Raw genomic sequence first — 13,777 nt, 5'->3', positions numbered from 1 at the left:
TTTTCGATGTTAATATTTTGGTGCAAGAATTACAGTCCTTTTTGGCAATTTTTCTTGAAGCAATTTTTCATTTGTCAGGATACTTGGGTTATCTTTCTAGCCAAAAGATTTTCTACTCTTGTGGGATCACATAAAATTAATTTTAGGTCCCCCAAATGTAATAGTTTTTTAACCTCAATAAGGAGATTTATGATTGTATCCTCTACTCACTTGAAATTAGTAATGGCTTGAGATCATGCGCACTTGAAATTAGTAATGGCTTGAGATCATCCAATTTTTAGATAGTGATATCTATATGTTAAAAAACTCAAATTAATTTTTTAGAATAGTAATCTAGTAATTCTTAGTAGGTCCTGAATTTCATATTAAAAAAATCCTCCTAAATAGGTCTCTAATCCGGGCAAAAATTAACTATGCTCCCAAAGGAGAATGGCATAGATGCCCGTCATGAAGCAAATATTGAGGTGATTTCCCCGCATAAAATAGGGGGGAAAAACACACAGTAAAATCAAGATTTCCAGGTCATGGAGGGCAAATCTCGGGTTTATTTCACAGGTGATAAGCAAAGCTCAACAATTATATTTCTTCAAATAGCAAAGATTCAAGAGAGAGATGAAAAGCCTCAAATACAGGAGCAAAAAAACAAGGGAAAGTTATTGGAGCAGCGCGTGCAGCTCCATCAACAATACAGCATCGAGTGATCACAAAAAAAAGAAAAAAAAAAGAAAAAAGCTTCAATGTTATGTTCACTTGTAGAATTCGATTATACAGCTACCATAAGCGCAGCAAACGACCTTAATTCCGGCGAATCCAGCACCTTTGGCCAGGGCTTCGAACTCCTTCTCGGTTCTCTCTTTCCCACCGGGGTTGTGAGCGAGCATGATGCAGTCCACATGGAACACGCCATGGGCCGCAAGGCTGTTCTCCGCAGCAATCGGAAGAATGGACTCTGCAATGATGACTTTGCCGGAGTCCGGGAGGGCCTTGTAGCAGTTCTTCAGAAGCTTATGGCAGTACTCATCCCCCCAGTCATGCAGGATCCACTGCACAATTTTCCCAATCCCAAATGCAACAGATTAGTGTGTAGACAATTGCGTCCCTCACACAAATCAATTGAGAAACAATTACAGAGAGGCAGTTGCAGAGAGAAATAAGCAAAAAGGAACAAAAAAATTGAGAGAGAGAGAGAAGCAACCCACCTTCATGAAGATAGCATCCCCAGTAGGCACACTTTCAAACATATCCCCCCCTACATGAGTCACACCTGCAAATACCCAAAACACAAAAACCATGGTTACAAAAGAGAAGGAAAAAGCCCACAAATCCATACAAGAAGCAGTCCCAAACCCTGCATAGAGGAAAAGAAAGGACTGAACCAAATCAACTAACCAGGAAACTCAGGAGCATCTGCAATGACATGGGGTAAATCAAAATTAATCCCCTTAATGTGCCCATACTTTCCCACAATCATGTTCAGAGTGGCTCCAATCCCACCACCAACATCTACAATGCAGTTGAGCCCCTCAAACCCAGGATAGTCATCCAATATTTTCTTCATTGTAATTGTGGAGTGATCAGACATGCCCCTATTAAACACTTTATTAAACCTTGGATCCTTTCCATGGTATTCAAAAGCTGTCATCCCATATGCCCTATTAAAAGGCACCCCACCCTCCAGAACTGCATCCTTCAAATGATACCAACTCTCCATCAAAACCTTATCCTGGTTCATCAAGACGAGCGGCGCCATGGACACGCCGTCCTGGTTCTTCACCAGGAACTTGGTCACGGGTGCGGCGCCATACAGGCGCTCGGGGTGGCCGTCGGGGGTCAGAGAAACCGACGAGGTGAGCACGGAGTAGCTGGCAAGGAGGCGCAGCATGCGGTCGAGCATGGTGGCAGCCTCCGGGTTGGTGGTCGGGAGCTTGTCTGCGACATCCTTCGGCGAGAGGAGGGCGCCGGGGCCTGCGGCCGCGATGATTTCGAGGACGTCGAGCTCGATGGCCGCTTTGAGGGTCATGGGGAGGATGGAGGAGGAGGCGAGCTGCATGGCGTAGTGGCAGCAGTCCTCCTCTGTGAGGGGCTCTGGGCCAACCGATCCCATCTTGCGCCTATGGCCGGGGTTGGATGCCGAGTGGGTTCGGTGGTGGGTGCGAAGTGGGTTCGGTGGTGGATGTGCAGTGGGTTTGTGATGGGGGAGGGGAAATGGGTCCGTGGGCTTTTATGCCGTGGCGTGAGGGGTTTTGGTGAGAGGTTGGCCCCACATTATGTAGACTTTGGGACATTGAGGTGTGCTGGTCGTCTCTCATTGATTTGGGGGCAATGTCGTGTGAATAAATAAATAATTGAGGATTAAATTATAAAATTAGGAGGTGGTGGAGAACAGGTATCGTGGTAGGTGATGATTTGATTGATCACTACTTTATTTAATGCACATGTAGACTGAGTATATGTATTAGTGAAATTTCTTTTTCTTTACGGTTCAAGGCCAAAAGATCATAGATGGGTATCATTTGGTAAGCTTTGCTCTAAATAATAGGTTATATTATGGGATGCCATTTTATAACGCCTAGGTTTATGGAACAAAGTAAAAGCCTCACTTCCAATCCTCTTTGGAAAATCCTCTTTGGAAAAGCACTTTTGAGTATTGAAGATATTTTTGGCTCTAAATTCAATTTTTCAAAATCAATTTTCAACACCCGATTGTGAAACTTGAAACTCAAAAACATGATACAAGTCTCGTAGAATTGTGAACACTTATTTTCACAGTGAATTAGGTGGTGTGCATAATGTGTTACATCATACATTATTTTTAGGGTTCGAAATCTCTTTTTTTTTTTCTCTTAACAACAGTAATAGTCTAGGCCACATATGATTGATTCGAAGATTTTTCGATGTGAAATCTGTAAATTTTTTATAAGTTTTGAAGTGAGCTTTTATTTATTTTGATAGAGCTACAATGTTAAATATTTGTTTCCTCTTTTTTCTTTATATTCATGTATATGAAAATCGAGATGTAAATTAAAAGGTTTTCCAACTTCTAAATACATTTTTCTACTTTAAGTATAAATTATATGGGAATGGGGTTGAGGTCGTGGTGGTAGCACCACTTAAGCCTCAACTACCGGTCTAGGTTGTCGTTCCCACTTACGCATTAAAAAATTGCTAATTATCTTGTGGTAGGTGATGTGAGTGTGTTGGACAACCACGGTGCCTGGGTCGCTGGTTGCCAATATACGAGCAGCACAATTTGGGTGAATTTTTTTAGTGGAAATGCTTATGAATTCTTTAGCATATATTCATATTTATTGATGTGACATATCCCAACCATTTCAATTTGACTTTTCTTTTGTTTATTTATTCAAACTTATTGAATCAACTTAAGAGTTGGCGTGGTTATATGAATTTCATTTTAACATAATGATGTGTAATTTGATGGCTATTCAAAATTTCATCAATAAAACTAGGGTGCGGTTTGTACAGGGCCCAAGCTCTAAACGATCAAGTTAGAGCCTACCTTCAAATAGTATCGAGAAATATGGTTTCAATATTGAAAATCTTTGTGATAGCCTTAAAATATATTTTTATTTTTATTTATAAATTTTAAAGTTTAAAAAATAGTGTAGATCTATGAAAACTTGAAAATCTTGAAAATCGACGGTTTAATAATGCATTACAAAATACACTACTTTCAAAACTTGAAATCCATTTTTTTCTCATGTCCATGCATCTTGATGTCGAGATGATCAATTTGAGTATATTTGGGCATCAAAACAACCTCTTCTAGTGGAATTTTTGAGGTAGGCTCTAATTTGATGGTTTAGAGCCTCGACTCTATATAAACTTTTGTAATTAGGTAAAAGGCCAGAGTGAAAAAAAGGAAAATGGTCTGATAGGGCTGCAACCCTATTAAAGTAAGTAAAGCCTTTCCTCACAACTCATTAAAAATTACAATTTAAGCATTAGAACACATTGACAAGGATCATCTTGGCTTGAACATTATGTTTTTGAAAAATAGAAGAAGAAGAATTTCAAGCTCTAAAAATAGTGCATATTTTAACAAATTATCTAGATCGTCCATTTTTCCCTAAAATAAGTGTTTATATATCCATATGATTTCTATTATTTTTTGAGTTTTGAATTTTATAATCAGTGTTAGAAATTGATTTTAGAACCATGATGAAGATTTCTCTCACCGAAAGTGCAGGTGAGGCTTCATTTTGCTTTCATAGAGCCAGGCCTTATAGCAACCTCCTCGGAAGTTAAAATATTTAATTTTAAAATTTGATATTATATTTCCTTATTTCGGGTTGGTTTAGCTTGTGATTCTTGATGACCTTTTTTTAATGGGTGCAATTTGTATGGAGCTGAGGCTCTAAACAATCAATTAGAGCCGACATTCTTCAAATAGTATTGAGAAATGTGATTTCAATATTGGAAATCTTTGACTAGCCTTAAAATATATTTTCATCTTTAATTATAAAATTTAAAGCTTCAAAACTAGTGTAGATCAAGTAGATCTATAAAAACTTGAATAACTTAAAAATTGACGTTCCAAAAATATGTTACAAGATACACCATTTTCAGAACTTGAAATCCATTTTTTTCTCAAGTCCATGCATCTTGATGTAGAGATGATCAATTTGAGGATATTTGGGCATCAAAGCAACCTCTACTAGTGAATTTTTTGAGGTAGGGTCTAATTTGATTGTTTGGAGCCTAGGCTCTATAGAAACTTTTCCCATTTTTTTATTGCTTTAAGTCCCATTCTCCCTGTCAAGTGAGCCCCAGCGACGACCATTTCACCTATACCAGTTGCAAGAAAAGTATAAACAAGAGAAAATATAACATACATTAGAGAGTCAATTATAAAAATAGACCCAAGTGTACCAGGAGAATTAATAGTTTTAGACTTCAGAAAAAAAGAAAGAAATGATTAAAAAAAAGTTTATATAAGGTGCTCAACTTATATTATAGAAGTGAAGCGCACCAAAAATAAACACATTGAAAAAGGTTGCTCCTGGAAAATCCTCCTCTTCACATCGAATAGATTTATTTGATGGGAAAAGTAATACACTTTAGTCTGTCTATTTCAAATTTTTCAAATATTTTTAAGTTGATTTGATGCATATTATTTTAGAGCTTTAAATCTCATAATTAGAAATAGAAAATATATTCTAAGGCTAACATAAGAGTTTCCAGTACCGAAACTGCATCTTTTGACCCGGGTTCGGACGTCTGTCTTCCTTTTAATTGTTTAACCTGTACTCGTATGTAAATTCTACCTCCTTCAACAACTACAAAAGTCAAATCAAACTCACAATGGCCCACAAAAAATGGTTATGAACTCTTATGCTATGCTCCTGCTGGAGAAAACTGTCCAATTTCTCCCTCGTTTAAAAACATATTAGGAAAGATTCTCTGCATCTACAAACTTGGGATCCATTTAAAAACCATTTGCTGATTATTTTCGAAACCAAAAAAAAATTTTGAGCTGCTCAACACAAATATTTTTCTATCAAGAGAGTGGATAGCCTGGGTTCAATTTTTGGACATTATGTTTTCTATCATTATTTTCAGTCCCATGGAGTATGCGTTTGAAGTTTTTTTTTTCCCCTTTGGATTTAGCATACAGTTGCAAAGAATACATCGCTAAAAATATCCCCAGCTAAGTTTTTGCCAGACGGAGCAAATGGACAGTTTGCTCCCGCGAGAGCACAAATTATATGGCAATGGTTATTCAATGTAAACATCACAGTTCGAGAAGAATCGTATGGAGAGCTTCGCTGACCTACACTTAGCACTTCTTTCATCCTTTCTTTTTTTATGATAAGTCTTCAGTGGAATTTTCCAATGAGTACCCTAACTCATTTGGACCGTCATTCCCATGAAATGATAGTGGAAATGCTGGTCCCACCTTGTTGCACCATTTGCGTAAAAAGCAAAAAATCTCCAAACCGAATCTTGGGAAAAGGCTGGTCAAAAAATATAAGGGAAAAAAATTGATGACACTAGGTAAAGAAAAATAAAAACATTTTTACAATGAGGGTGTGGTTTGTATAAGGTTGAGGCCCTAAACCATCAAAAGTAAGGCACACATATAAACAGTGATGAAAGATGATTTTTAAGTAGCAAAAATCTTTATTATGATCTAAAAATGTATTTTCATCTCTAATTATAAAATTTAAAGCTTAAAAAATATTGTAGATTGACGGTCACGATAATGCATTACCAGATGTACCATTTCCTAATCTTGAAATCCATTTTTTTTCATGTCTATACATGTTGAGGTTGAGATTATCGTTTTGAGCGGTTTTCAACATTGAAATAACCTCTTCCAGTAATTTTTGAGGTGCGCCTTTAGTTGATTGTTTAGGACTTAACCTTATATAAACTTTTTCCTTACAATAATAAAGGCAATGATGCCCGTCTTCCACAATTGGGTCACCAAAATTGGTTGTCTGCCCATGAGAAATATCACATTCTAGGTGTGGGACTGGAAAATCTTTCAAAATATTTTCCCTCACCTCAATAATAATTACTGGAAATTTATTAATATACCTATGAGATGTTGAATTATTTAACAATTTACCCATTTAAAACTATTCCAACTCATGATCACGTATTTTTATTGGTATTTTGACCTAAAATAAAAAAATATAGGGAAAATGTTAATAGAAAGGTTTCTATACTTTCTTTATTGTATAGGAGTTTATACTCCTCCCATCCAATCATCCAATTTAGATCAAATAAGTCATTGACTGTTTCATCTAGATACCGCGTTTCAGAGTATTTTATTTTTAATTTTTATTTTACAAATTATATGGATATGAAATTTAGTAAGTTCCATTATCTCAATGGGGCGCACCTAACAAAAATAAAGACAAAATATTTCCAATAACATAACATAACTAAAATACCCCTGAAACTTTCAATGGTATTTTGGTCATTTTATTTTATAGAGAATATTTGTTTTATATTTTTTTTCAGGTGTGAGTTTAAGAGAGTAGTGGAAGCCCAAAATTTGGTCTCAAAATGGTTTGTAGTAAACGAATTAAAAATAAAACAATATAGAGGTGTGACATTGTAATTGGATCCATCTCCGCCGTTCATTCAAATCTGACGGCTAGATAAGGGGAAGTATAATGAGCTTGCAAATGTTAATAGTCAATCTCTTATAGGTAAATTGATAAATTTCTTTAAATTTATAAAGAAAAAAATGTTCATATTCCAGATATGCCTCAAATTTACTGTCGTTTTAATATTAGATCCAGAATCTCCATTTTAGTGGGGTCAGATCAAATTGATTTTGGGACTTTTTTCGAGTTCCAAACTAAGCATACAAAATATCAACTAAGGGTGCCCAAAATTATTTTTGGTGCTCCGACACTAGAAAGTGGTTTCTTCAGTGGAAAGAGTACCAACTTTGGTGATCCGGCCTGGACATGATAACATTTAGAATTGGATTCAGGTGCTTTCTACTATTAGAATGGAAATAAATTGATAAAACGTATACAAAGACACCATTTATTTTTAATTCAAGGACGCCACACTCACTCTTATCCATCAGATTTCAAATCGGGTGGTTATGAGTGTTTCATTGACAAGACACAAAATTCAAAAAAAAATTTCAAACTTTGTGATAAATCCCAAGACATCAAATTTATAATTAATGGCTAGGAACAATGGTAACCTCTTTTTAACAAAACAAATAAAAATAAATGGTCTTACATCATAGAATCACATAGAATGGATGCATACTCCAAATGAGCGTTGGGTGGCTAATAATCTATGACTTAAAAGAACCATGATTTCTCATTTACTCAAGAAAAAAAAAAAACAAAAGCCCATAACACAAAATAGGAATCGTCGCAACTCGATTTATATCAAACAAATCATATGTCATCGTGGGAAAAATTGTGAGCTCTGCGATGAGGAAACTCATAATGGCATTATTGAAGAGAATTACATTTAACAATCGAATAAAAGAAATAATGAAATTGATAATGCAGCTTCTTTTAATAAAAGGAATCGAGAACGAGTCAAACAACACCTAATTGTTATTTCTTGTCTCCAAAAATAAAATTGGAGTGGTGGACCATGCTCACCAACCCATCACCATCGGTCTTCATCTAGAATGGTCTTAGTACTTCTTTTACAATTTACAAATGAACCCAGATTGGGGACGGCGACTTTTGCCATACATTAAATAAAGAACACATACTGAATGAATAGAGAACTTTGAGCACGAGGTTCCTCATTGTATGGAGAACTCATTTGATGCTCCTGTGGAACATCATGTTGTATACTTCATAGTTAGCATACTCCTTAGTGAGCATAGGCATATTCCCCAATATTTGTAGTGCACAAGCACAATCAAAATACAGAGTGTGTTTATCAATGTTTCATGGATACCGACATGTAAGTTGGTATTTAGTAGGTGTCGGTATTTAGCAGGTGTCGGAGTGTCTAATTGCTAAAATGTCAGTACTTTATGGCATGTCCGTATAATCATTATTTTAATTAGCATAACTAGTCCTTGATACACATTGCATTCACAACATTGCGGTGGTAGCCTACCCGCTGTTTGTGCAGCCTTGCTTAAGGCATTGTTTGATCAAACCCCATCGCGAATCTACTAACATATGGAATAGTGGTTGTGAGGATGGAACTTGTAATCTCCCTTGTCTCAACCATGGCTCTACCACTAAAATAATTTAATTAGTACTAATTTTAGTTTTGAAAAATACTAAGTATTTCAAAATAACATAGTGTCAAATGTTATTCTTCTTAAGTTTTAAAATAAATAGAGAAAAAGAGGGGGTGAGTTTTGTTAGTTTTTTGCATTAAAGGTGTTTCAAAACAATATTTAGTTTTTGATGGTATATTTGAGCATTATCGTCACAAGGGACCAGCACCACTATTTTCGCCCTTTTTAGCTCGTCATCTCCTTTTAAGATGAAACACTATTTTTAACCCGTAGAGACAGTGTCTCATCTTCCTTTTAAGAGAGGGAGAGTGTCCGTCTATATAGGAGAGAGAGTCCAAGCCCCTCTCTTAAAAGGAAGATGAGACTCTCTCTCTACAGGTTAAAAATAGAGTGCTTCATGTTAACTGGAAGCTTCACGGTGAAACTCTTTTAGTTTATTGGCTCTTTTTGTCACTAATTTTGATAGAAACATGGGTGGTTTTCTGTCAATAACCTGGATGATTCTTTTTTGGCATCATGAAGTGAAAGATAGATTTTGTTGTTTGCTCTTTGGTGTGTGACTTTCTTGTCATTTGGTAAGTTTTTGTATTCATTATATTTTTATACAAATTTTTTCTATGTATTATGTACCCAATTTATTGATTGGCTATTTTTTAGTGAGAGAGAAGACATTCCTAATCAATATTTTATTGTAGTATATCGATTGGATGATTATTTTGTAGTAAGAGAGAGAAAGAAGTTTGCCATCCTGGTCAACTTTTTTATTGTACCGATTGGATGATATTTTTATATAATTATGTTTCCAATTGATGTTTGTAGAATCCTACCAATTGGAAAGCCATATCAGTATTTTTGTGATTATGGTTCTGTACAGGTCTCATGAGTGTACAACTCAGAGACTCATGATTTGCATTCCGATCTGGCTGTATTATGGGAGTGTACTCGTCGGGACCCGTTTACACCTCAAAATTTTATCGAGACGGGGGCGTTTAACACTTAGAAGAAAGGGAGCTCCTATCGTGCCTCTAGATCCCATGTTTTTGGTCCTAGTAAAATGGGAGCTTATGTCCATCATGGTGTATAATTAAACTATGTTGAGATCTCAACAACCAACAATTTAGAAGTATTAAAACGGGAAGTTACTTATGGAGATGTCTATTAATGACTTGCTAAAATATAAGAATAGGATTGTGTAAGGCCATACTCCGGATTTGCACTGTCACTCAGTATAACCTCCGAATCCTGAGCACTAGGAGTATTTCGGTTTTCAGATATAACCTTCGAAACCTGCTCTGATTCCTACAGAAGTCCGACTGGTATTAGGAGTATTCTAATTTCTTTCGATCGTAAATCAAGCCTATTGACTATAAATCAGGCTTATCAATCGTAAGTTAGGCTTATCGACCGAAAGTTAGGCCAGATCAGTTTTGATGACGCAAGTCATTTAAGATGGAAGTAGAGTTTCCAATTTCTTAGAAAATTAAAAAGTGTGTAATGTTCAGACCATTGATGTTTGCTTGCTTGCCATGTATTTATTGATTTTATGGTTGATTTAGTCACACAAATTTTCTGCAGGCTTCAAAAGAAGCAAAGGGCCTTAGGCCTAGGTGATCGATGAAACATATTATGTTATGATCTCTGATGACTTCAAAATTTAAGCACTATTTTTGGGACTTGTAGAATGGTGGTGGTGACATTGTCCTATGAAAGGACTAGCCTTTGCCAAGGTAATTGGCAAAGGGACATTTGAATTAAATTCAAGTCCAATGAGGTCCTTGTTTTTTAAATTTGTTTTTTTCCCTCGAAATCTGAAGATATTTTGTTAAGTCTTGGTTTTACGCCTTTGTAGGCGTGTTTTGTTTGAGACTTATGGTTATCCTTTGCTATGGGTCAAATAGATAGAAATGCCAGTACCCAGTTAAGAGCATTGGATGTGGTCTGTAGGATTTTAAGATATTTTTTCAGAGGAACTATAGACCATGATCTACATAACGTGGGTAATTTGCTGTATCAAAAGGTACAATGATGTTTTCTAGATTCTTTTGAATATATGACTCTCAGATATATTTCTACTTGTGGTGGGGATATATTTTATGGATTCCAAGAGGAAGATTTATATCTCCAAATGATTGGAAAATTTTGCCTTGGAACCCATTGTGAAGAAGCTAAGTGGCTAAGGACTTGATGGTAGATGTACCATCTGCTCAAGGCCCATGCCTATAGTCTCATATTGTTTGACTGTGAAGGTTTTGCATACCAAGCGAATAATTAGGGATTTGTTTCGGCAAATCCAGTTATACTTGCTTGAGACACAGTCAGTTGAGACTTATTTTTGAGATGGAGTCACAGTACTCCATATCTGCTTTATCCAGGACTTGGCAGAATATTAATAAAAGAGCTTGCAAGGCACCAAGTTTGGAAGATAGCTAGAGGGATGGGATTGAGCCCAAATGTTTTATGCCACAGGGCGATGGGAACCCTACCTGGGATACGGAGATCCCAAGTCCAATGTTCAAAGGGAAAAACAAGTCACTTTTGTGATGTCTAATGAACGTGGGTACCACAAAATTCTATATTTTGAAAATTTATAAAATTTCTGCGCCATCCCTGTCTATATGGTACAACTTTACTACAATGAATCGCGAGGCTGAGCTTTGCTGTTAATGATTCTATTTACCTAGATGATGTAAAACCTAGACTGAGGTGTCGCAATGCAGGACATCTTTCATGAATTCATCGATATGAGTGTGGAAGTGGAGGTCGCTTCCTATGGGAATTCGGCATTTCCTAGAGCGCTCATGAAAACTGGGATTAGCATAGAGCCTTTAAATGCGCAAACTTGTTAGAAAACCACAGTTTTTTGAAAGATAATATGTGATAAGTAGGAGGCTTATCAATAAAGGACATCATTCAATGTGTGTCCACTCACTATTCAGGCAAGTGTTCTGCATAACTCTACGTGGACGTTCAAGTCTTTAAGATAGCTTCACTTATATATTCATCTTTCCTTATATGTTTGGAGAGAGATCTTGTTATTTTGAAATAGGTGAGGGATTGTTAGTTTTTTGCTTTAAAAGTGTTTCAAAACAATCTTTAGTTTTTGATGGTCCATTTGAGCATTATGGTCACAAGGGACCAACACCACTATGTGCTCCCTTTTTAGCACCTCATCTTTTGTTTTCATGAGCGATCGTATTGATCTCAATGTGGGCTCTTGTTATTGGTTGTTAATTACCATCTTTACGCATCATCATGTAAGCTTTTTAAAATATAATATTTTTTAAAGGTTTAATAAGGATGAGGTGAAGTTTTTGTACATAGGGGGCTTGGAGTCTCTCTCCTGTATAGACAGACTCTCTCCCTCTCTTAAAAGGTAGATGAGACTCTCTATACAGGTTAAAAATAGAGGGCTTCCTATTAATAAGAAGCCTCACAGTGAATGCTCTATCAGTTTGTAGGCTCTTTCTCTTACTAATTTTGAGAAATCCATAGACGGGTTTCTGTCAATGAACTGGATGACTATCTCATGGCATCATAAAGTGAATGATCGATTTTGTTTAATGTAAGGTTTTCTCTCTCTCTCTCTCTCTCTCTCTCTCTCTCTCTCTCTCTCGAATGTGTGACTTTCTTGTGCTCTGTACCCAATCGATGTTTATATTTTATTGATTGGAGGACTAATTTTTATTGAGAGAGAAGATATTCCCAATCAACATTTTATTGTAGTATACCGATTTGATGATTATTTTGTAGTGAGAGAGAAAGAAAAGTTTTCCATCTTAATCGATGTTTTTATTGTACCAATTAGATAATGATTATTATAGAGAGAGAAGTCTTTTCCAATTAATGTTTTTAGAACCCTACCAATTAGCAAGACATAACAATATTTTGTGACTGTGGTTTAGTACGGGTCTCATGAGTATGCAACTCAAAGACTAATGATTTGTATTTGATCTGGCTATATCCTGGGAGTGTACTCGCCGGGGCTCATTTGCACCTCAAAATTTTATCAAGATGGGGGTATTTTAATACTTTGAGGAAAGTTAGCTCTTATATCTTGTGTTTTTGGTCCCGGTAAAATGGGAGTTTGTACACCATGGTGTATAGTTAAGCCACGGTGAGATCCCAACAACCAACAAGTTTTAGTTCCACATGGAAGAATAGAGTGTTCAAAGTGGTATTCATATGGGTGCACTCTCTTACCTTATATTCATAGAACAAAGGTGAGAGTGTGGCCACTTGCTCGGAGCACATGACGTGCGTGTGTGAGGGCACTTGATGGCACACTTCACATGCTCATATCGGCACAAAGTCACCCTTAGTCTATGCACAGGTTCAGGTTGGACTTATGACTTGCCCTATTTTTATGAGTCGTGACCGATGGCCATAATGGTGTATCAGATGAGCGCGTGCAATCCAACCACACTGGCATAGCGAATAATTGTAATTGTTAACATGAACAACCACTTCTAACCACTATATACTCTATAAATATAGATTCAAACTTACCACCTTTTTTTCACATTTTTTGTCATTCGTTATCTCTCTCTCCCAATGATTTTCTATTGTTTATCTTTTTCTGTGCTTTTTTGTTCTACTATGTGGCAACTTTGGTGCTTTGTAGGCTCTTCTCTTCCATGCAACAATAGGTGAGACTTCAAGTGTGACTTTCTATTTTTAGATATCCCAAGGACTACTTTGCTTAGGTTCCCTTCTTGTACAAAAAATTATACCAGTAAGGGGGCAAAATGCAGTCTTGAGAGAGCATTTAGTTGCTAGAAATAGGAAAGTCCATCTTCTATTATTTATTTATTCATCACAACATTTATTCATTGCCTGTTTCACCCCACTAATTTTTTCATCAATTCAAGACTGTATTTTGTGGTGAAAAAATGGAAGCAAGTATGACCTCCATCAAAGTAATGAATCATGATTTTGCAAAGCTCAATCGCTTTGATGGACTAATTTCAAGAGGCAACAGAAACTTATGTTTCTGTTAACCACACTTAAAAGTTATATATGTGGTTACTGAGCAAATGGTGGACTTGCCATCGCCAAATGCAGAAGAGG

General features: G+C 36.3%; 1 protein-coding gene across 1 annotated transcript; it reads right to left on the bottom strand.

The window, feature by feature from the left end:
- Nucleotides 1-527: 527 nt before the first annotated feature.
- On the bottom strand, nt 528-2,193 carry OMT1 (O-methyltransferase 1). The gene is made up of 3 exons (XM_006829153.4): nt 1,390-2,193; nt 1,200-1,264; nt 528-1,043 (listed from the first exon to the last, which is right to left on the bottom strand). Exons 1-3 carry the CDS (start codon nt 2,102-2,104, stop codon nt 747-749), a joined length of 1,077 nt encoding a protein of 358 aa, XP_006829216.1. The 5' UTR covers nt 2,105-2,193; the 3' UTR covers nt 528-746.
- Nucleotides 2,194-13,777: the final 11,584 nt, after the last annotated feature.

The sequence above is a fragment of the Amborella trichopoda genome, chromosome 9, assembly GCF_054954075.1.
Source record: "Amborella trichopoda isolate Santa Cruz 75 chromosome 9, AtrichopodaSantaCruz75HAP2 v2.0, whole genome shotgun sequence".
NCBI lineage: Eukaryota > Viridiplantae > Streptophyta > Magnoliopsida > Amborellales > Amborellaceae > Amborella > Amborella trichopoda.
Note: the sequence above shows the minus strand (reverse complement) of the source record. Positions and strands in the feature narration are given on the sequence as shown.

Excerpts from the sequence above, each read along its gene's own strand:
- OMT1 (XM_006829153.4), bottom strand. The coding sequence starts at position 2,104 with ATGGGATCGGTTGGCCCAGAGCCCCTCACAGAGGAGGACTGCTGCCAC. Across the intron at positions 1,265-1,389 it reads AGATGCTCCTGAGTTTCCTG|GTGTGACTCATGTAGGGGGG; the intron begins GTTAGTTGATTT and ends GGGTATTTGCAG. Across the intron at positions 1,044-1,199 it reads GGGATGCTATCTTCATGAAG|TGGATCCTGCATGACTGGGG; the intron begins GTGGGTTGCTTC and ends AAAATTGTGCAG.